This window comes from Drosophila miranda, assembly GCF_003369915.1.
Source record: "Drosophila miranda strain MSH22 chromosome Y unlocalized genomic scaffold, D.miranda_PacBio2.1 Contig_Y2_pilon, whole genome shotgun sequence".
NCBI lineage: Eukaryota > Metazoa > Arthropoda > Insecta > Diptera > Drosophilidae > Drosophila > Drosophila miranda.
In genome coordinates this window covers 22,745,424-22,769,921 of record NW_022881614.1, presented here as the reverse complement: position 1 = coordinate 22,769,921, position 24,498 = coordinate 22,745,424, and the positions used below count along the sequence as shown (strand labels likewise).

At 45.9% G+C, this 24,498-nt stretch overlaps 2 protein-coding genes across 5 annotated transcripts; both read right to left on the bottom strand.

The window, feature by feature from the left end:
- Positions 1-365: 365 nt before the first annotated feature.
- Positions 366-24,335, bottom strand: LOC117192492 (uncharacterized protein DDB_G0271670-like). Of its 3 annotated transcripts, none has more exons than XM_033397198.1 (4): positions 23,959-24,335; positions 18,258-18,341; positions 18,121-18,181; positions 366-1,193 (listed from the first exon to the last, which is right to left on the bottom strand). In XM_033397198.1, the coding sequence occupies exons 1-4, from the start codon at positions 24,030-24,032 to the stop codon at positions 1,179-1,181; spliced, it is 234 nt and encodes a 77-aa protein (XP_033253089.1). In that variant the 5' UTR covers positions 24,033-24,335; the 3' UTR covers positions 366-1,178. The 3 variants fall into 3 exon arrangements, with proteins under 3 accessions (XP_033253089.1, XP_033253088.1, XP_033253087.1); XM_033397196.1 differs by lacking the exon at positions 366-1,193 and adding an exon at positions 9,462-10,890; XM_033397197.1 differs by lacking the exons at positions 366-1,193; positions 18,121-18,181; positions 18,258-18,341; positions 23,959-24,335 and adding exons at positions 9,455-10,890; positions 11,126-11,215.
- On the bottom strand, positions 3,496-6,301 carry LOC117192494 (uncharacterized protein DDB_G0271670-like). Of its 2 annotated transcripts, none has more exons than XR_004474353.1 (2): positions 5,684-6,301; positions 3,496-3,531 (listed from the first exon to the last, which is right to left on the bottom strand). XR_004474353.1 is itself a non-coding variant. In XM_033397202.1 (2 exons), the coding sequence occupies exons 1-2, from the start codon at positions 5,717-5,719 to the stop codon at positions 4,569-4,571; spliced, it is 912 nt and encodes a 303-aa protein (XP_033253093.1). In that variant the 5' UTR covers positions 5,720-6,301; the 3' UTR covers positions 4,225-4,568. The 2 variants fall into 2 exon arrangements, 1 of the variants encoding a protein (XP_033253093.1); XM_033397202.1 differs by lacking the exon at positions 3,496-3,531 and adding an exon at positions 4,225-5,444.
- Positions 24,336-24,498: the final 163 nt, after the last annotated feature.

Genomic DNA, 24,498 nt, shown 5'->3' with positions numbered 1-24,498 from the left:
TCAAGGGATTCCAATGATTCACTTGGCGATCGCTTAGAGAGCCTCTCTGGAATGTCGCCTGTAATCAGGGTAGAACCAAATAATACCGAATAATCCAAATCCCGCAAATGTCTTTTGATAAGACGAGTACCAATTTAATATTGTTTTCACTCTCTGACATTTGTTGACGTCGGCCTCTGGGGACCGCTTATCGCCAGCCATTTGTCTTATTGCGTTCCAAACCGGCTTTCGGCTCAAGAAACTAATTAAATGAAATGAAATTCGTTGTGCCAGGCAGAGATCTCTGTGCTCCCCGTCTAAAAAAAACCCAAACCCAGACAAACAAACGGAGAGGAGAGGAAAGGAAAGGTAGGCAGAGTCAGACTTTGGATCCGTGGTGGGGTTTTGGGTCTCTGGATAGATTGATGTTGATAGGTGTTGATGGGCAATTTCGCTAAATGATTTCCAATTGTATAAATCCGATGGCATTTGCTTTATTTTGGCAGGCGGCGGCCCCCAACCGGTTGGCCATTGACACGGGACCAAGACTTGCCTTGTCAATCGGGTTCAGCATCGAGGCTCTAAGCGTAAGCGTAGATGGATTCTTGATTCTTGATCGGGTTCTAATCACGTGTGGCATGGTGCGGTGTGAGGGGAAGGGCGACCTCCTCCAATAATCAGCTCTGTTTGTCTCCGGCATCGGCATCGGCAACGGCAACCGCAACGGCTCCCACCCAGGCCAGGCCAGGGCAGGCCAATTCAGTGAAGCGGAGCTCATTACCATTTCAAGACCCACTCGACCTTCAGTCTCCTCAAGCATGAAAGTCAATTTTCAAGTGCCTACAACTCGCTTCGAGCCCCGCAACTTGTGTGTTGACAATTTTCCAAGCCCAAGCGTAAAGCCGAAGACCGAAGACGCAGCTGTAGTTTAATGCGTCATCAAACGGAGATTTGCATAAGTTGAGCAGCTCGCGCACATAATTATCTTCAAATTGGTTCCGATTCGGTTTATTAGATATATCTCACTCATCGCTATGCGACGACAATTAACCGATCAGCTTTACGACTCGACCTGTCTACCTGTCTGCCGGCTTCCGTGTTGCCCCGCTCCGCCACTCCTTCGCTCCATTCCCATTGAAATTTCCGTTTACCCAACCCAAATGTCACAATCCTGTGATTCCATCCGGTGCGTAAAAGACTCAGCTGTCGGATCTCTGCGGATTAGTGCCTTTGATTAATAAGTGCGTCATGGAAAAGTTTAATTAAAATCGAAATCAAAATCAAAATCGTAGTGCTAAATGCAAACGACAAAAATATTTAACGACTATGTGACGCATTTTCCTCACCGCAGTTGCGACTCCTGTTTAGAGTCCCTTTGCCTATGGCGCTAATTACGTGACCAGCAGCTGGCGGAGAAGCCAATCAAGCCAAGTGCCGGCCAACACCATTGCCAACAATTTGGCAATTTGACAATTTGGCTTAAAGACGTTGCTCCGTGCTCTTGCGCCCCATCCCCATTGAACAGTTCAAGCGCACGCTCAGCAGCGTTCAGATCGCATCGAGAATACGAGTAAAAAACACCAAAAACAAGGTGATAAGCGGCTACTGATAACAAAAAGCAATATAGACATCCATCATCATCGGAATCTAGATCGGCATCGCATCGGAATTTGTGTAATCTGGATTTGACACTTCGCGAGTGCCTTAAATTTATTTGTATATATATATATATATATATATATGGATATATGGATATATATACATACATATGTATATGGAATTCTACTCGTATAAGATAAGCCCCGCACAGCTAACGTACTTTGATTATTTTTGGCGCCGGACAAGGCCAAAAGCATTATTAAATCAAGTTATTCTATTCCTTATGCTGTCTTGATGGCTTTCAATCTTGTGATGTGATCTGATCTGAACTGATCCGATCTGATCTTCATGAGGAAGTGCGCTATAAAAGAGCACTTAAGGGGTGCTCTTTTTTCTGCTGCTTTTCTGGTACTGCACTTGTCAGTGAATTCGTGTTGGCAATCCTGTTGCCTTCATTCGGTTTTACAAATTGTTAACCCTGAACCACAAAAACCACAAAACCTCAACCAGTTACAGCCCAGAAATCCATATTATCAGTCTTCTCCTTTGCTGCGTTTTGCTTGATTAAAATTAATTATACCCGATACTCAAAATGAGTATTGGGGTATGTTAGATTTGTGGTGAAAATGGATGTGTGTAACGTCCAGAAGGAATCGTTTCCGACCCCATAAAGTATATATATTCTTGATCAGCATCAATAGCCGAGTCGATTGAGCCCTGTCTGCCTGTCCGTCCGTCCGTCTGTCCGTCTGTCCGTCCCCTTCAGCGCCTAGTGCTCAAAGACTATAAGAGCTAGAGCAACGATGTTTTGGATTTAGACTTCTGTGATATGTCACTGCTACAAAAATATTTCAAAACTTCGTCCCGCCCACTTACGCCCCCACAAAGGGCGAAAATCTGTGGCATCCACAATTTCGACGATACGAGAAAACTAAAAACGCAGAATCGTAGAAGATGACTATATCTTCTAGGGTGCAAAATCTGAACCAGATCGTATAATTATTATAGCCAGAATCAAGAAAACAATTTCATTCTTTCTCGCTCTGTCTCTCTCTAAAAAACAGGTTTCATGGTCGGTTTTGCCAATTGCAAAATATGAGTATCAAGGATCTCAGAACCTATAAGAGCAAGAGCAACCAAATTTGGTATCCACACTCCTGTGATATCGGATCTTGACCGTTTTGTTTCAAAATTTCGCCACACCACCTTCCGCCCCCGCAAAAGACGAAAATCTGGGCCATCCACAAATCTCAGAGACTATTAACGCTAGAGTAACCAAAATTGGTATTCGCACTTCTGTTAGATCTCACTATAAAACGTATATCTCAAAATTTCAACCCACCCCCTTCGGCCCCCACAAAGGACGAAAATCTGAGGCATCCACAAATCTCAGAGACTATTAAGGCTAGAGTAACCAAATTTGGTACACACACTCCTTTAAGATGTCACTATAAAACGTATATCTCAAAATTTCGCCCCACCCCAACGTTGTGAGTTGCTGCGGACACCGCAACTCAACAGTTATACCCGATACTAAGTCAGTATGGCTCTCCTCCGGCAGACGCCGCTAATATTAAACGACACGACAAAGAGTGCGTGCGAGAGAGACAGAAAATCAGTCTGAGCGTGACGTCGGGCGCTGCGTAGCCAGTGCAAATTGATTTGTTCCTTTTGGGTATAAAAATGATCTGATCTGATCCAGATTCAGCAATCTGATAGATATGGTCATTATCTATGATTCTGTGTTTTTATTTTTCTCGAATCTGCAATATTGTGGATGCAACAGATTTTCGTCCTTTGTGGGGCGGAAGGGGGTGGGGCGAAATTTTCACACAAAATGGTCAAGGTCCGATATCACAGGAGTGTGGATACCAAATTTGGTTGCTCTTGCTCTTATAGGTTCTGAGATCCTTGATACTCATATTTTGCAATTGGCAAAACCGACCATGAAACCTGTTTTTTAGAGAGAGACAGAGCGAGAAAGAATGAAATTGTTTTCTTGATTCTGGCTATAATAATTATACGATCTGGTTCAGATTTTGCACTCTAGAAGATATAGTCATCTTCTACGATTCTGCGATTTTAGTTTTCTCGTATCGTTGAAATTGTGGATGCCACAGATTTTCGCCCTTTGTGGGGGCGGAAGTGGGCGGGGCAAAGTTTTGAAATATTGTTGTAGCAGTGACATATCACAGAAGTCTGGATCCAAAACATCGTTGCTCTCGCTCTTATAGTCTTTGAACACTAGGCGCTGAAAGGGAAGGACAGACGGACAGACGGACGGACGGACAGACGGACAGACAGACATGGCTCAATCGACTCGGCTATTGATGCTGATCAAGAATATATATACTTTATGGGGTCGGAAACGATTCCTTCTGGACGTTACACACATCCACTTTTACCACAAATCTAATATACCCCAATACTCATTTTGAGTATCGGGTATAAAAAGTATCCCACCGAATAAACTGCCGAAGAACCAGTGCCCATCCTTGGGCAATAGTTTTCCAACACTAATTGCAGCTCTCATTTAAAGCTCGAGGATCGTTTACAAACACTAACTGTCAACACGCAAATTAAGCTGCAGCTAAAAGCATATATATACATATGTACAATTAATAAATACATATATGTATATTAACTATATCTACATACACTTCTTTATCTAGTTTGCTAACATTTATGTACAAACACAACTCCACTAAAAGTCTTTTCTGACTGCAACAGGGATGTTGTTAAGCCATTTTTTTGAAGTTCAACTCTCGTTTTACACAGGACAAAAGGCAATAAAAATACAATATCAATATAAAAGAAAAACAAGAGAGTTACAGATTAAGAGATGGAGAGGCAGAGAGAGAGCGACAGAACTAAGCTAACTCCTGGCTGTTTGGAGGAGACACACACACTCACATAAAGAGGGGGAGGGGGATGTGACAACGACAAGAGACAGTAGACAAGAGAGACAACACACACAATCACGGGCGCGTTCACACAAAAGCGACATCATTTACCTTTGGCGACATTTCAGACAGTGTTGTTGTTGCTGTTGTTGTAGTTGACATTGTTGCTGTTGGTGTGATTGTTGTAGTTGTTGTTGTTGCAGATGATGATGATGCAGATGATGATGAAGTTGTTAGAATATTGTTGTTGTTTTTATGGTTGTTGTTGTCTAATACAATGTCTGTGATGGCAACAATGTGAGAGGATGGGGATGAGTTTGAGGGTGAGGATGAGGGTGAGCAGGTCCCTGTGGCCGATGTAGAGGTGGACATGGATGGCAACGAAGACGTTTCAACAGCTTCGATTGATGGCACAACAGAGGAGGAGGACACTGACACTGAGGAGGTGGCATCATAGGGTGAGAATGGCTTCTGCTTGCTATTGCTGCTGCTGCTGCTGTGCTGTGGTGGGATGGGGGGCGATATGGGTGGGGGTGTGGTGCTATCAGCGGTGCTGAATGTGGCCACAGTATCCACATCTACGACGGCAACGGCATCCACCTGATTCCCTGCTTCCTCCTCCATGTAACTGGACTTTACCATGTCCGTGGCAGAGCCAGGCATCCCAGTTGTGGCTGTTGCGGCAGCCGCTGTGGTGGTGTCCACATCATTTTCCTGGAATTTCCCTGCAGCGGCGCCCAATTGCTGGAGTTCCACATCCTCTACATCATCATCATCGTCAGCACCAGCACCACCCTCATCGACGGACGATGGCCCGAGCACTGGGACCAGCTCCTTGATGTTCTTCGTATTCTCAATAGTCTTGCTTATCACGGACTCCAGCTTGGAGACGCTCTCCTCGATCTCCTCCTCCACACTGGCCACCGAGGGCGTGGCAGACGCAGAGGCAGAATCCCCCTCCGACTTGGGTTAGTCGATGATTCGATTGTTAGTTACGATTAGTATTTGGATTTCGATGGCGATATCGATATCGATTTCAGTTTAAACATTCATCAAACAAGTGAGAGAATGAGAGAACACAATGAGAGCGATATATAGACAGAGAGAGATAGAGCGAGAAAGAAATGGCAAAAGAGAAGAAAAAACGTATACACCACATGATGAATTACAGTTATTTATAGTGTAAATATGTACATATATACCCTGCAGTACCAGCAGTGAGCGATGACGAATGCCATCTACAATGTCATCGAGGCGTTGACGCCAGCCAAATCGAACCCTTTGTTTTTTCTTTTGTTTCTTTCTTTTCCGCGCGTGCCGAACGTAATTCGGTTCTGCCGACCGTGCGCAGTAGCAGAGAACTTCGTTTTATCTTTTCGTCTTCTTTGCGACTGCGTCGACAGAACTCTTTTGCTTTGTTCTTTGCTATTTGCAATCGTCACACGGAGTTTTAATAAGTGAAAATAAGTAATCTGTGATTATTATTATTATCAGGTAAGTGCAGTTTTTAAATAATTAATAATATGTGTTGTACGCGTGTTAAATAAAAAAAATCTCAATTGTATAAAAAGTTAAATTTATGAAAAAACTGTGTTCAAATTATATTAATGTTTCGCTGCATTCACATTATATTTCTTTATTCTTCTCTTATGCTCGGGAATAAAAGAAGAATAAAGAAATAGAATATAAATCCGTATTAGCGAATTAATTTGTTATAATCTGCGGTGGGCACGAAATTGCAATTTTTGAGCAGTCCAGCAGCAAAACAAACAACAAAAGAAAAGCAACAAAAAGTAACCCTTATTTGTGCGGCTTGGCTCGAGGAAATGAAAAGCCCACCGCTGACCCTACAGTGAACATTGTTGTTTTTGTTGAAACAAACAACCGTTTTAAAAATCGAACAAATTCTTTGTTGGACAGAATTTCGCTGCCGTTGCAAGGGAAGTTCTTGTACCGAAAAGTAAAAACGCAACCATTCATATGTAAGGTTTATTTGTGACTAATAAATGCTCTGCTCGCAGGCAGATAGAGACCGAAACGAAAGGGAGAACAAAAAGGGAGATAAGAGAACGTCGCTTCGTTACGTCTCTCACTCATACATACGTCTACATACTCATATGTCTGTCAATACATGCGTGCATTGCTAGAGATGGTCATTCTTCAACACCCTTCCTCAATGCGTGCATGCTTCCATTTAACTCAATTTAAACTTAACAATTTTGTAAATTGGACATGCTTTCTCTTAGGGAGATTCTTGGTCAAGATATCTGCAATCATATCTGTTGTACTAGCATACTTTAACTTAACTTGACCTTCTTCTACAATCTGTCGTACAAAGTGATATCTAATATCAATATGCTTGGTCCTTGAGTGATGCACTGGGTTCCTAGCCAGCTCTTGTGCGCTCAGATTATCGCCATATAAGGTAGTTGAGGTAGCTTCATCTCCACAGCCAATTTCAATGATTAAGCGACGTAAGAATATGGACTCCTTACACGCAGACGACAGTGCCATGTATTCTGCCTCCGTGCTGCTAAGTGCCACGCTGCGTTGTTTCTCAGATCGCCAAGAAATTGGGCCACCTGCCAAAAAATAAACATAGCCCGTATACGACTTCCGGTTAGTTCGATCGCCGCCCCAATCCGCATCCACATATCCAGTAAGTGGCTGGTGACACCCCTTGTAGTGTAGTTTGAAGTTCATCGTCGCTGCCAAGTACCTCAGAACGTGCTTCACACCAGCCAGACATGCTATAAGTAAATCGTCAACATATACCAAGATTAACGATAAGTTACCTTTCCCTCTCTGCTGGTAGAGGCACGGCTCGTTGTCACAGGAAACAAAACCCAGATTAGTCAGGACGCCATTCAGCTTCGAATTCCATTCCCTTTCTGACTGCTTCAATCCATATATTGCCTTTTTATGCAGCATAGCCTTCGCTGGATAAGCTCGATCAATGTACCCTTGTGGTTGCTTCATGTACACCGTATCGCTCAGGTCACTGTTGAGGTATGCCGTACATACATCCATTTGGTTGACATATAATTTCAATTCTGCTGCCAGCGCAAGAATAAATCGCACGCTCTCCAGTCTGCAGACTGGAGAAAATGTTTCCGCATAGTTTATGCCGTACTGCTGGGAGCAACCTTTTGCCACCAGCCGCGCCTTGAAACGTTCGATTTGACCATCTTTGTCGCGTTTCAGGCTATATACCCATTTGCATCCAACTGCTCGTTGTCCTGACGGTAAGTCTGCCAACTGCCATGTCTCGTTTGCCATTAATGCCTCAGATTCGCATTGCAGCGCTTCGGACCAATGTGATGCATGAATACTGATCAACGCCTCCTCGTAGGATACTGGAATCTTTACGTTGCTGGCAACCAGAGCACCAAGAATGTTGTACTCCTTTCTCGGACGGCCAGGTTTGCCGGTCCGAATCAGCCTTGGTCTGCCAGGTCCAACGCGAGGAGCTGGCTCATCTGACTCAACCTTTTCTGTTGCGCTCTCGTACCCATCAGTACCGCTGCTACTTTGATTCTCCCCGTCAACGCTTGCACCATGGCTGCTGTCTCCACCGCTGCTGTCAATGTCATCAGTATCGCCGCCTGACTGCATGCTAACTTCTGCCTTCGGAAGTTCGAATGTGACTGTATCCTTGTCGTCTTGTATCTCGTCAAAGAGAACATCTCGCCTCTCAATCACCTGATGAGACACAGGGTCATACAGTCGATAGCCCTTAGCCGCTACTGAATATCCAATCATGCGATATTCTTTGCCTTTTGGTTGAAGTTTACTCTTCCTTGGACCCTTGTCCAAAGCTACTGCAACTGAGCCAAAAACCTTTAGATGACCAACAAGGGGTTGCTTACCAGTCCACGCTTCCATAGGCGTCATACTGGTCAGCGCCTTGGTCGGTGATCGATTCCGTACATACACAGCTGCGTTGACTGCCTCAGCCCACAAGGATTCGCCTAATCCTGACTGGACCAGCATACATCTTGACATTTCCACCAGAGTGCGGTTTGCCCTCTCAGCAACGCCGTTTTGCTGTGGAGTGTACGCCACTGTCAGCTGCCTCTCAATCCCATTAGTTTTCAGAAATTCATCAAACGATTTGTTGACAAATTCACCGCCATTGTCGCTCCGAATACATTTGAGACTTTTTCCCGTTTGCCGTTCAACCAGGGTTTTGAACTCGACGAACTTCTGGAATACTTCATCCTTTGTCCGCATTTTGAGATATACGTTTTATAGTGAGATCTAACAGAAGTGCGAATACCAATTTTGGTTACTCTAGCGTTAATAGTCTCTGAGATTTGTGGATGGCCCAGATTTTCGTCCTTTGTGGGGGCGGAAGGGGGTGGGGCGAAATTTGCACACAAAATGGTCAAGGTCCGATATCACAGGAGTGTGGATACCAAATTTGGTTGCTCCGGCTCTTATAGGTTCTGAGATCCTTGAACTCATATTTTGCAACTGGCAAAACCCATCATGAAACCCGTGTGTTAGATAGACAGAGCGAGAAAGAATGAAATTGTTTTCTTGATTCTGGCTATAATAATTATACGATCTGGTTCAGATTTTGCACTCTAGAAGATATAGTCATCTTCTACGATTCTGCGATTTTAGTTTTCTCGTATCGTTGAAATTGTGGATGCCACAGATTTTCGCCCTTTGTGGGGGCGGAAGTGGGCGGGGCAAAGTTTTGAAATATTGTTGTAGCAGTGACATATCACAGAAGTCTGGATCCAAAACATCGTTGCTCTCGCTCTTATAGTCTTTGAACACTAGGCGCTGAAAGGGAAGGACAGACGGACAGACTGACGGACGGACAGACGGACAGACAGACATGGCTCAATCGACTCGGCTATTGATGCTGATCAAGAATATGTATACTTTATGGGGTCGGAAACGATTCCTTCTGGACGTTACACACATCCACTTTTACCACAAATCTAATATACCCCAATACTAATTTTGAGTATCGGGTATAAAAAGTATCCCACCGAATAAACTGCCGAAGAACCAGTGCCCATCCTTGGGCAATAGTTTTCCAACACTAATTGCAGCTCTCATTTAAAGCTCGAGGATCGTTTACAAACACTAACTGTCAACACGCAAATTAAGCTGCAGCTAAAAGCATATATATACATATGTACAATTTATAAATACATATATGTATATTAACTATATCTACATACACTTCTTTATCTAGTTTGCTAACATTTATGTACAAACACAACTCCACTAAAAGTCTTTTCTGACTGCAACAGGGATGTTGTTAAGCCATTTTTTTGAAGTTCAACTCTCGTTTTACACAGGACAAAAGGCAATAAAAATACAATATCAATATAAAAGAAAAACAAGAGAGTTACAGATTAAGAGATGGAGAGGCAGAGAGAGAGCGACAGAACTAAGCTAACTCCTGGCTGTTTGGAGGAGACACACACACTCACATAAAGAGGGGGAGGGGGATGTGACAACGACAAGAGACAGTAGACAAGAGAGACAACACACACAATCACGGGCGCGTTCACACAAAAGCGACATCATTTACGTTTGGCGACATTTCAGACAGTGTTGTTGTTGCTGTTGTTGTAGTTGACATTGTTGCTGTTGGTGTGATTGTTGTAGTTGTTGTTGTTGCAGATGATGATGATGCAGATGATGATGAAGTTGTTAGAATATTGTTGTTGTTTTTATGGTTGTTGTTGTCTAATACAATGTCTGTGATGGCAACAATGTGAGAGGATGGGGATGAGTTTGAGGGTGAGGATGAGGGTGAGCAGGTCCCTGTGGCCGATGTAGAGGTGGACATGGATGGCAACGAAGACGTTTCAACAGCTTCGATTGATGGCACAACAGAGGAGGAGGACACTGACACTGAGGAGGTGGCATCATAGGGTGAGAATGGCTTCTGCTTGCTATTGCTGCTGCTGCTGCTGTGCTGTGTTGGGGTGGGGGGCGATATGGGTGGGGGTGTGGTGTTATCAGCGGTGCTGAATGTGGCCACAGTATCCACATCTACGACGGCAACGGCATCCACCTGATTCCCTGCTTCCTCCTCCATGTAACTGGACTTTACCATGTCCGTGGCAGAGCCAGGCATCCCAGTTGTGGCTGTTGCGGCAGCCGCTGTGGTGGTGTCCACATCATTATCCTGGAATTTCCCTGCAGCGGCGCCCAATTGCTGGAGTTCCACATCCTCTACATCATCATCATCGTCAGCACCAGCACCACCCTCATCGACGGACGATGGCCCGAGCACTGGGACCAGCTCCTTGATGTTCTTCGTATTCTCAATAGTCTTGCTTATCACGGACTCCAGCTTGGAGACGCTCTCCTCGATCTCCTCCTCCACACTGGCCACCGAGGGCGTGGCAGACGCAGAGGCAGAATCCCCCTCCGACTTGGGTTAGTCGATGATTCGATTGTTAGTTACGATTAGTATTTGGATTTCGATGGCGATATCGATATCGATTTCAGTTTAAACATTCATCAAACAAGTGAGAGAACGAGAGAACACAATGAGAGCGATATATAGACAGAGAGAGATAGAGCGAGAAAGAAATGGCAAAAGAGAAGAAAAAACGTATACACCATATGATGAATTACAGTTATTTATAGTGTAAATATGTATATACCCTGCAGTACCAGCAGTGAGCGATGACGAATGCCATCTACAATGTCATCGAGGCGTTGACGCCAGCCAAATCGAACCCTTTGTTTTTTCTTTTTTTTCTTTCTTTTCCGCGCGTGCCGAACGTAATTCGGTTCTGCCGACCGTGCGCAGTAGCAGAGAACTTCGTTTTATCTTTTCGTCTTCTTTGCGACTGCGTCGACAGAACTCTTTTGCTTTGTTCTTTGCTATTTGCAATCGTCACACGGAGTTTTAATAAGTGAAAATAAGTAATCTGTGATTATTATTATTATCAGGTAAGTGCAGTTTTTAAATAATTAATAACATGTGTTGTAGGCGTGTTAAATAAAAAAAATCTCAATTGTATAAAAAGTTAAATTTATGAAAAAACTGTGTTCAAATTATATTAATGTTTCGCTGCATTCACATTATATTTCTTTATTCTTCTCTTATGCTCGGGAATAAAAGAAGAATAAAGAAATAGAATATAAATCCGTATTAGCGAATTAATTTGTTATAATCTGCGGTGGGCACGAAATTGCAATTTTTGAGCAGTCCAGCAGCAAAACAAACAACAAAAGAAAAGCAACAAAAAGTAACCCTTATTTGTGCGGCTTGGCTCGAGCATGTACATTTTTTTTGCGCGTGTTTTGTTTTTGTTGTTGGAGGAAATGAACAGCCCACCGCTGACCCTACAGTGAACATTGTTGTTTTTGTTGAAACAAACAACCGTTTTAAAAATCGAACAAATTCTTTGTTGGACAGAATTTCGCTGCCGTTGCAAGGGAAGTTCTTGTACCGAAAAGTAAAAACGCAACCATTCATATGTAAGGTTTATTTGTGACTAGTAAATGCTCTGCTCGCAGGCAGATAGAGACCGAAACGAAAGGGAGAACAAAAAGGGAGATAAGAGAACGTCGCTTCGTTACGTCTCTCACTCATACATACGTCTACATACTCATATGTCTGTCAATACATGCGTGCATTGCTAGAGATGGTCATTCTTCAACACCCTTCCTCAATGCGTGCATGCTTCCATTTAACTCAATTTAAACTTAACAATTTTGTAAATTCGACATGCTTTCTCTTAGGGAGATTCTTGGTCAAGATATCTGCAATCATATCTGTTGTACTAGCATACTTTAACTTAACTTGACCTTCTTCTACAATCTGTCGTACAAAGTGATATCTAATATCAATATGCTTGGTCCTTGAGTGATGCACTGGGTTCCTAGCCAGCTCTTGTGCGCTCAGATTATCGCCATATAAGGTAGTTGAGGTAGCTTCATCTCCACAGCCAATTTCAATGATTAAGCGACGTAAGAATATGGACTCCTTACACGCAGACGACAGTGCCATGTATTCTGCCTCCGTGCTGCTAAGTGCCACGCTGCGTTGTTTCTCAGATCGCCAAGAAATTGGGCCACCTGCCAAAAAATAAACATAGCCCGTATACGACTTCCGGTTAGTTCGATCGCCGCCCCAATCCGCATCCACATATCCAGTAAGTGGCTGGTGACACCCTTTGTAGTGTAGTTTGAAGTTCATCGTCGCTGCCAAGTACCTCAGAACGTGCTTCACACCAGCCAGATGCTCTGCGTGCGGATCTTTGTTCCTCTGGGCCAACTTTGCAACTGAATGCAAAATGTCCGGTCTGGTTGTGAGTGCCAGCCACATCAGCTCACCAATCATGGATTGATACATGACAGGATCAACCTTTTGACACTGCTCATTAGTACAATCCACCTGGAACACCGCATCCAACGGAGTAGCCACTGGTCTACATTTGTCCATGTCGTGAGCTTGCAATAGTTCCTTGATGTATTGCGAGTGGCCTATGGTGATAACCCAAGCTCACCTTCACGGTGCACCTCCATGCCTAAAAACACCTCTGGAACACCTTTGTCGATACATTCGAACGCATTTGAAATAGCCGATTTGATACCGAGCATTGCCTTTTTTGGACTGACATGCTATATGTAAATCGTCAACATATACCAAGATTAACGATAAGTTACCTTTCCCTCTCTGCTGGTAGAGGCACGGCTCGTTGTCACAGGAAACAAAACCCAGATTAGTCAGGACGCCATTCAGCTTCGAATTCCATTCCCTTTCTGACTGCTTCAATCCATATATTGCCTTTTTATGCAGCATAGCCTTCGCTGGATAAGCTCGATCAATGTACCCTTGTGGTTGCTTCATGTACACCGTATCGCTCAGGTCACTGTTGAGGTATGCCGTACATACATCCATTTGGTTGACATATAATTTCAATTCTGCTGCCAGCGCAAGAATAAATCGCACGCTCTCCAGTCTGCAGACTGGAGAAAATGTTTCCGCATAGTTTATGCCGTACTGCTGGGAGCAACCTTTTGCCACCAGCCGCGCCTTGAAACGTTCGATTTGACCATCTTTGTCGCGTTTCAGGCTATATACCCATTTGCATCCAACTGCTCGTTGTCCTGCCGGTAAGTCTGCCAACTGCCATGTCTCGTTTGCCATTAATGCCTCATATTCGCGTTGCATCGCTTCGGACCAATGTGATGCATGAATACTGATCCACGCCTCCTCGTAGGATACTGGAATCTTTACGTTGCTGGCAACCAGAGCACCAAGAATGTTGTACTCCTTTCTCGGACGGCCAGGTTTGCCGGTCCGAATCAGCCAGGTCCAACGCGAGGAGCTGGCTCATCTGACTCAACCTTTTCTGTTGCGCTCTCGTACCCATCAGTACCGCTGCTACTTTGATTCTCCCCGTCAACGCTTGCACCATGGCTGCTGTCTCCACCGCTGCTGTCAATGTCATCAGTATCGCCGCCTGACTGCATGCTAACTTCTGCCTTCGGAAGTTCGAATGTGACTGTATCCTTGTCGTCTTGGATCTCGTCAAAGAGAACATCTCGCCTCTCAATCACCTGATGAGACACAGGGTCATACAGTCGATAGCCCTTAGCCGCTACTGAATATCCAATCATGCGATATTCTTTGCCTTTTGGTTGAAGTTTACTCTTCCTTGGACCCTTGTCCAAAGCTACTGCAACGGAGCCAAAAACCTTTAGATGACCAACAAAAGGTTTCTTACCAGTCCACGCTTCCATAGGCGTCATACTGGTCAGCGCCTTGGTCGGTGATCGATTCCGTACATACACAGCTGCGTTGACTGCCTCAGCCCACAAGGATTCGCCTAATCCTGACTGGACCAGCATACATCTTGACATTTCCACCAGAGTGCGGTTTGCCCTCTCAGCAACGCCGTTTTGCTGTGGAGTGTACGCCACTGTCAGCTGCCTCTCAATCCCATTAGTTTTCAGAAATTCATCAAACGATTTGTTGACAAATTCACCGCCATTGTCGCTCCGGATACATTTGAGACTTTTTCCCGTTTGCCGTTCAACCAGGGTTTTGAACTCGACGAACTTCTGGAATACTTCATCCTTTGTCCGCAGGAAATACACAAATATACGCCTTGATTTGTCATCGATGAAGGATAGAAAATACTTTGATCCAGCAAGCGACTGTGTGCCAAAGGGCCCGCACACATCTGCATGAACTAGTTCCAATATATCTTGAGCTCTACTGGTGGTTGCAACAGGAAATGGAAATTTTGCAATTCATATTCGCCGGGAAAACCATATTTTCAATGCCGCGCACCATTCCTTTGCTGATCAAATCTTTCATACTACTGATGTTCAAGTGGCCGTACCGTTTATGCCACAGGGCACCATCAGCCTTAACCGCCGCAAAACAGTTGTTTTGTTTTCCTCGAAACATATACAAGTTTCCAACTCTGTTCGCCTTTACAATGCATTCGACATTTTGGATAACTCGTGCATATTCTTGTCCAAAAGTGACGAAACATTTATTCTGTACAGCGCTGCTCACCGAGAAATAGTTTCCATTCATTTCGGGCACATAGAGAACATTCTTTAACAGCAGCGTGCATATCTCTGTCTTCAGCTCTACTTCCCCTTTTCCTTCAGCTTTTAGGAAACCGGAGTCAGCCAGACCAATCATTTCTGTGTGTTTCTCGAACTTTGTGAATAACTGTTTCTCACAACACATGTGGCTTGTGGCACCACTATCCAAACACCACATACTCTTTTTCAAATTATCTGCGTCCAACGCATTTAATAGACTGCACTGCTTGTTCTCCACTCTTGCTGCCCTTTCCACATTTGCGCTCTCCTTCTTACACTGAGCCTTCATATGCCCGCGCTCACCACACTTGAAACATATCATTGTATTGTTTCTCATCTTTAGCGCTCTGTGCGCGGCCGGCTTATGTACTGCGGTATATGCCTTTGCGTATTCCTTTTGATCTTCTGTGTTTTCCTTTCGTTCGCCTTCTTCCTTCAGTTTTACGCATAGAACATCGAAAGTCGGCAGACTGTCGCGCGTCTCTATGGCGACAACGAAATTTTCGAATTGTTCTGGAAGGCTTGACAACAAAACAATTGAGCGCAGTTCATCATTTAGCTCGATTCATACTGACCCAAGGCCATCAAGAATATCCACGAACTCATTAATGTAGCTTGAAACGCTTTGCCTTTGGTCCATGCGCTTGCTTAGCAATTTCTTGTACAGTTGAACCTTTCGTACAGGTCCACTTGGTTGATGAACACTCTTTAATTTGTTCCATGCTTTGGACGACTTACTGCAATTTTTAATGTATCCCAACTGTGAAGTTTTCACACTCAATGTGATCATGGCCAGCGCCTTTTCATCCTTGGCCTGCCAATTCACACCTTCGGGAACATTCGTTGGTAGCAGGTCACCAGATGCCACACTCCACAATTCAGCGTGCACCAACACAGACCGCATTTGAATACACCAGGAGTCATAATTTCCCTCCTCTAATTTGTCTATTTGATACATCCCGCTCATTGCTGATTATCGTTTAGTCTCTGAGTCACACCGATGTTAATAGTTCGTAACTAAAACAATCACTTTACTTTTAATTTACAAAATCCGAACCTGGGCCCATAACCTGTTGGACAGAATTTCGCTGCCGTTGCAAGGGAAGTTCTTGTACCGAAAAGTAAAAACGCAACCATTCATATGTAAGGTTTATTTGTGACTAATAAATGCTCTGCTCGCAGGCAGATAGAGACCGAAACGAAAGGGAGAACAAAAAGGGAGATAAGAGAACGTCGCTTCGTTACGTCTCTCACTCATACATACGTCTACATACTCATATGTCTGTCAATACATGCGTGCATTGCTAGAGATGGTCATTCTTCAACATTCTTTTTATACAATTGAACCAAATTAATAGTAATTGTACATATATATAATATATCCATATTATTTCAGCGGCGGTGAAGATGAAAATACCCCACGAGCCAGCAGAAAAAGTGATTCGGAAGGCTATTCACAATATTAAGAATAGCTATTTTCAAAAGGGCGCAAGGGACAAAAAATACAAAGCTCTGGCATCCTTAGACAATAATTAATAATAATTTTTAATAAATAAAACTAATTGGAAAAATAAACAATTGAATGTATTACTTTTTTATATTAAATGCATGATTTTTCGTGAAAAATCATCACTTACAAAATGCATGATATTTAGGTAAAAATCATCACCTATAAAATGCATGATTTTTAGGTAAAAATCATCGCTTATTATGTGCATGATCTTTAGGCAAAAATCATGCATTTAATAAGCGATGATTTAAGCCAAAAAATCATCACTTATAAAATGCATGATTTTTAGGTAAAAATCATCGCTTATTAAGTGCATGATTTTTCGGCAATGCTCGATGACAATGTCATCGATTATGCCCTAGGACATCTCCATGTTAATGTCATCAGCACAGCGTATGGCCGGTCATCAACTATGTCATCGGGGGTAGTGACGCGGTCATCGACGTGTCAGCAGCTGAGTCATTAATGACCCGTACTGCAGGGTAGATATCGGATATATGTATGCATGTATGTGTTTCTATAGTATTTGTGTAGGTGTATCCGTGTTCCATGTAAAGTGTTTTCTTTTTGTGTGTTTGTGGCTGTGCGAATTGTTATTAACAAAGTGCAGTGTTGTAAAACGAACAGAAAAAAACTTGTGACTTCCGGAAATAATAACGGAATCTCGACTCGTATGCGTTATACCAAAGACTATACAATACCAAGATGTTGCATGAGCGACCAAAAAGCTGTTCTATGGCGGGTCCTAACATTAGAACCCAAAAGGCACGTGGAGCGCGCGGGGTTTCAATTCCCTTTTCGCCTGTACTTCGTCTCTACCGCTACCCCGCTGCCCATCGGTTTCGTCTGTTCGGCAATGCCTTCACCAGCAACGAAATAATTCTGGCACCGTCGAAGCGGTGGCCGCGGATTGCCGATGTCTTTGGAGCGGCACAGTGGGACCTTTGACCGTCTTAGCTTGCTAAATTAGTTAGTGAATATGAGTTCAATAAATATTTGCACACTGAAAAAATGTTAAACTTTGAGTGCTTATATCTCCTAAACTAAAACTATCTTGAAAATTCGATTGGAAAATTCTCTATTAGATGCGTACATTAAATGTGTCTAAAGCACTCATACAATTTTTTGACTATTTTGGCTGAGTCCCCACTGTGCCGCGCCAAAGACATCAGCGACCACGCTGCCCTACGGTTTCGGCCCGCAGCACTGACATGCTTTCACACCGACTCGACGCTGACCGAGGCATTGACGAAGCCGAGTAGCATTTCGGAGGCGAAGGTAGCGTAAAAGAGAATTGAAGTACTAGCCCCGCGCGACCGTACCAATAAGCGTCAAACGAAAATTGAAAAAGCATTTGTTCCTCATGCAACATCTTGGTATTGTATAGCCTTTGGTTATACATATACTCTTACATAGTTCAACACCATCCACAATGCATTAACCTCGGAGTATTCGCATTTAAACGGATTAACGGATAACGGATAATAAAAACACCGAGAGAATGAACCAAAATAAATATTGGGAATGTAGTAGGTACATATAACCAATTGAGTAATCAATCGGAACACTCACCACTCCATGATGATGACGATGCGCATGCGTAGTCACCGCGGGAACTTCCGTGCTTGGCTCACTGTTCCAAAGATAGAACATAAAATGGCAGACACTCAGAAGAGGCACAGAATACAGGGACTGTCTGTATTACTAACATAGCATCCTCTCCCTCATCTTCATACTCGTAGTCATCATCGTCGGCTCCAGAACCCTCCGATTGACGTCGCCGGCGATGGGATCTAGAATTGAAAGGAGGATCGTCAGGGCAACATTCTTTCGGTGTGATTTATGCGCAAATGTCATATCTCAATGAACATTAGTTATTTCTTCTTTGATTGATGCATTCCTAATATAAAACGAGGGGGAACGTTGTGAGTTGCTGCGGACACCGCAACTCTACGGTTATACCCGATACTAAGTCAGTATGGCTCTCCTCCGGCAGACGCTGCTAATATTAAACGACACGACAAAGAGCGCGTGCGAGAGAGACAGAAAATCAGTCTGAGCGTGACGTCGGTCGCTGCGTCAAGGTCCGATATCACAGGAGTGTGGATATTAAATTTGGTTGCTCTAGCTCTTATGGGTTCTGAGATCCTTGAACTCATCTTTTGCAATTGGCAAAACCGACCATGAAACCTGTGTGTTAGAGAGAGACAGAGCGAGAAAGAATGAAATTATTTTCTTGATTCTGGCTATAATAATTATACGATCTGGTTCAGATATTGCACCCTAGAAGATATAGTCATCTTCTACGATTCTGCGTTTTTAGTTTTCTCGTATCGTCGAAATTGTGGATGCCACAGATTTTCGACCTTTGTGGGGGCGGAAGTGGGCGGGGCAAAGTTTTGAAATATTCTTGTAGCAGTGACATATCACAGAAGTCTGGATCCAAAACATCGTTGCTCTAGCTTTTATAGTCTTTGAGCACTATGCGCTGAAGGGGACGGACAGACGGACGGACGGACGGACGGACGGACAGACGAACGGACGGACAGACGGACAGACAGACATGGCTCAATCGACTCGGCTATTGATGCTGATGAAGAATATATATACTTTATGGGGTCGGAAACGATTCCTTCTGGACGTTACACACATCAACTTTTACCACAAATCTAATATACCCCAATACTAATTTTGAGTATCGGGTATAAAAAGGCCAGGTCCCAGTTCCCAGTTCCAGGCACTCCACTCATAGAAGCGTCCCCCTTTTTGCGTACGCAGAATCCGCAAAAGAGTGCCAAAAACTGGAATGGTAATGGTCGGGATTTAGTACAGTGGTCACTCGCTAAATTAAATCAACCAAAGTTAATTGAATGAAGTGCTAATACAGAGAAGCATACTCTGGAAAAACCAAAGCTTTCGGTATACCTTCCAGCAGCTGGTGGTCAGTGTTTGCGAGGACACACTGTGTCTGGTATTGGCACGGGCAAAATCAGTGCGGGCGGAAACTGAGTGCCGTCATCAAAACACACACGCACACACACACACACACTCTTCAGTCCTCAGACCCCGCCACCCAGGAGCTGCAGATGGCCATCCAGGCAGCGCTTGGGGACAAGGCAGCCGTGAAGGCCATGCAGGAGACAGTCGCGGTTGAGGTACTCAACATAGACGAGCTCACGACAGGCGACGAGGTATGTGAGGCCATAGCTGCAGCGATCGACGGCGACTTAACACAAGGAGCAGTGCCGTACATGCGGAAAGCATATGGCGCAACGCAGGTAGCTACGCTGAACCTTCAGCCCGCACTCGCAAAGAAGCTCCTGGAGCTCGGAAAAGTTCGAATCGGCTGGGTTGTCTGCCGCGTGCGGCAACGGATTGCGCCAACCCGCTGCTTCAAGTGCATGGCCTATGGACACACTGCAGCCAGGTGCAGATCCAAGCGGCCAGTGTCAAGCAATGCATGCTACAAATGTGGTGGGGAGGGGCACAAGCACAACCAGTGCCACAACCCGCCAATGTGCATACTATGCGCTGGCAAGCCAGGAGACGTCCGCTCAGCAGCCCACTCGGCCCTCAGTCGCAGCTGCCCTGAGTATAAGAAGGCACTAGCAAAACTGGTTGATGGTTAAGCTCCTGCAGCTCAACCTAAACCACTGCCGAGCTGCTCAGGATCTGTTGGCGCAAACAGTCCTGGAGCAGAAGATCGACATAGCGCTACTCAGCGAGCCGTACGGCAAAAAACACGAAGGAGTCTGGCAGCAAAGCTCAGACGGAGGAGCAGCAATCTGGAGCTGTGGCCCACAACCAGGCCAGCTTACCCACAGAGCATCCAGAGTGGGATATGTGAGAGCTAAGCACAGCGGCACTTTTGTCTACAGCTGCTACATAGCACCGAGGTTCACGCAGCAGGAGTATGAGGCGATCATCAGCAACATCGCTAACGACGCACGAGGCAAATCGCCGGTCCTGATAGCGGGCGACTTTAACGCCTGGGCCACGACTTGGGGCAGCGCCAAGAACACACCCCGTGGGACATCGCTCCTGGACGAGTTTGCAAGCCTGAACGTCTGTCTCCTCAACACAGGAACCACACCAACGTTCAGCAAAGCAGGGCGGGAGTCTATTATAGACCTCACCTTTGCAAGCCCAGAGCTCGCACGCCACGCGAAGTGGCAAGTGCTGAGTGCTTACACCCATAGTGACCACCTAGCCGTAATGACGGAAACCTTTGCACCCAGGAACACAACAAGGATACAGCGGGCGCTCCAGGCCGGGTACAAGGAGGAAAGCCTGAGCAGAGCCGCGCTCCTCTCGGCAGCAGAAAACCTAAGCGCCGCCGGGGATGCTGAAGCATCCGCGCTTGCCGTTTACAGGACCGTCAAAGCGGCCTGTGATGCAGCCATGAAAAAAAGAAAGATCGGAGGAAGCAGGCACCGGCCAGTACCGTGGTGGAATGAGCACATTGCCAAGGCCAGGAGGGAGTGCTGCGCAGCTCGGCGTGCCTACCAGCGAGCAAGAGGCTCCGCCCAATTTGGCAGAAATGGCGCGGCATTTAAGGCCAAAAGAAAAGAGCTGAAGGAGGCCATCAGAAGCAGCAAACTCAAATGCTTCAAGGAGCTCTGCGATGCGGCCGATGCGGAACCTTTTGGTGGAGCATACAAACTAGTCATGGGGAGATTAAACAGACAGCCTATGCCCAAGGATCCGGTGCATATGAGAAAGATAGTCGGCACCTTATTCCCTGGACAACCACCCTTACAAGAGGAAGCTAGGCTAGAAGGAGCTAGCCTGAGGGACACCACCACCATCATCACTGCCAGAGAAGTACTGGAGGCCACGGGTAGGCTGAAGATCGGGAAAGCGGCAGGTCCAGATGGAGTCCCTAATGCAGCACTAAAATGCATAATTAGAGCCCATCCGGAAGCATTCGCCACAATGTACACCCAGTGCCTAGCGGAGCGGACAGTCCCACGAGCATGGAAACGGCAAAGGCTGGTTCTGATACCCAAGCCAGGCAAAGAGCTCAACGACCCATCGTCATACCGGCCGCTGTGCATGCTGGATACCATGGGCAAGATTTTCGAGAGGATGGTATGTAACCGACTGGAGGCGGAACTGGCTGAGCGTCGCGGACTTTCCGACCTCCAATTCGGGTTCCGCAAGCAGAGGAGCACCACTGACGCCATCGAGATGGTGACAAACCATGCCAGGGAAGCCATGGCAGGAACGCGATGGGCTGGAGGCGACAAAAAGTACTGCCTAGTATGTACACTAGACGTACGAAACGCCTTCAACTCTGCCAGCTGGAAGAGCATCCTAGAGGCCCTGACCAGGAGGGGTATATCTGAGCAAATCACACGGACTCTGCGAAGCTATTTCACGGACCGCGTCCTGATCTACGACACGGAAGAAGGAGCAGAACATCACCAAATCACCGGAGGCGTCCCACAGGGCTCGGTCCTAGGGCCGATACTGTGGAACGTGATGTATGACGATATCCTGCGGCTTACATTACCGGAAGGGTGCACCCTGGTGGGCTTCGCCGACGACATAGCACTGGTGACAGTGTCGAAACACGTAAGAGACGTAGAGGAGAAAACCAACGTAGCAGTCGGGATGATAGTGGCCTGGCTCGCAGCCAACGGGCTAGCATTGGCGGAGAAGAAGACGGAGGCTGTGCTAATGAGCAGCAGAAAAAAGGTCGAGCAGGCATGCGTGAGAGTCGGTAGCACGATCATCAGGACCAAGCCTGCGCTAAAGTACCTAGGGGTAATGATGGACCAGAGGCTAAACTTCAAGGCCCACCTGGAATACGCCAGCGCAAAGGCGACTGCAGCTACGGCGGCCATAAGCAGGATGATGGCCAATACAGGGGGACCACGGCAGCGTAGCAGGCAGCTCATCGCTGGGGTGGTCACCTCCATAATCTTATATGGATCAGCAGTGTGGGCACCAGCAATGATGGTTTCCACATACAGCAGAGACTGCAGAAGCGCATACCGACGCTGTGCCCTGAGGGTTACATGCTGCTTCCGGACGGTGTCTGAAGACGCCGCACTTATTGTGGCAGGCATGGTCCCACTGGATCTCCTGGCAGCTGAGCGGCAGAGCGGAGTGGAGGTAGCCAGCGAGCGGCGAGAGCGCACTATAGCCCAGTGGCAACGGCGCTGGGACCAAGCGGCAAAAGGGAGGTGGACCAGACGTCTCCTTCCCCAGCTTAGCCCATGGCTGCGAAGGAGGCACGGCCAAATGGACCATTATTTGGGCCAACTGCTGACGGGGCATGGCTGCTTCAAGCAGTACCTGCATCGCTTTAGGCATGCTGACGACCCGTATTGCAGCTGCTGCGGGCCTGGAGTCGACGAGGATGCAGAGCACGTCTTCTTTGTATGCCCCCGCTTCTCGCAAGAACGAACGAGGCTAGGGGAGACGCTTGCAGAAGTGAGTGTGGATACCCTCACCGACCAGATGCTAGCCGATGAGCAATCTTGGAACGCGGTCGCCTACATGGCAGCAAGCGTGATCAAGGAGCTGCGCAGGCTGGAGCGAAGCCGGACAAACTAAGCCAGAAGGATGACCCCACAGCCCGCACCGCGAAGTAATGCCTAGCGGCAGTCCCGCGGGAGCGGACCCACCCCCCCCCACCCCCTTCCCAGCCATAATTGTTATTTTATAAATATAAATTGTTTTCCCAATAAAAAAAAAAAGGGAAGAAAAAAGAAGGGAGAGAGGCTGAAAAGACAGACACATGAAAGTCAGCAGAGGGGAGAAGGGTGGGTAAGTGAAGTGACAGCTGCCCCAGCCGCACCGCATCTGCATGACCGGGAAAACACTCTCCATTTGCAGGGGGCCTCCGCCGCCGCCGCCGCCACAATCATTTGTTAAGCCTCGTGGCCATGACTACTGGACTCTGGCTGACCTTGTCCTGGTCAGATTTTTCGAGTTTTCTCGCCCTCTCTTACGCATCCATACACGAACACAACACACGCCATCATCATCATCATCAACACTAGCAAATGGGAGAAAAAGAACAACAGTGCTGCTGCTGTTGCAGCCTCCTCCACCATCCATCACGCTTCCGTGTTTCGAAATTCAATTTATGTATACTTTATGGTGCCGCATCGTAGTCGCCGCCAGCGTCGACGTCAACGTCAACTTCGGTGTTGCCGGCTCCCCAAGCGCTCTCCTCTCCGTGGAGCCCAGTGAGGCGTAGAAAATTCGTAAGTTAAGGAAAATCGATTTTTGTATTTTTTCCTGTTTTGGCTCGATGCCTGACGCAGATATAGCTAATTACAATGCACATTATGGATTTCTGGTTAATGGATATAAATAAATGCAGGCGGCTGCAATATCTCCCCACTCACACACTCACACACAGATACACGCACTCGAACATGGATGTGCACTCACCTCTCTTGTGCTATTTTGAATGCTCCGTTTTTCGGAGAAGTCGAGTCTGAGAGTCGCAAAGTGCACTCTACCATTCACTCGGGGCCCAGATTCCCTTAGCTCCACTGTCCTGCTACCAAAATTGCGTCCAAAGAGCGACACACATACATCGGCCTGAATGTGCGGCAGTGTCTTGTGTGTGTGTTTGCTGCTTTTTGTTGGAATTTTCACTTGCAACTATTTTTTTCACATTCACTGCAGAGATCTACTCGCTTTTTGCTGGCTTTTTTTACGATAACGGCGCACAGACTATTTACTTAGCACTCTGGGCCTCACATGCTGCATGTTTTTCTTTGCTTTTCACTTTTTTTTTGGTATAACAATAGAAAACATGGGAGACGAACCGAACGAACGGAGCAAAATTTACAGTTTGGCCGATTAGCTGAATGGAGTTGTTGTAACAGTGTGACTGTATTTTATATTGTCAGCTGTTTGCCATCGTAATCAGTGCTGCAATGCCAACTTTCCGTAAGATCTAGCGAATGAACATCTGGCAGCGCT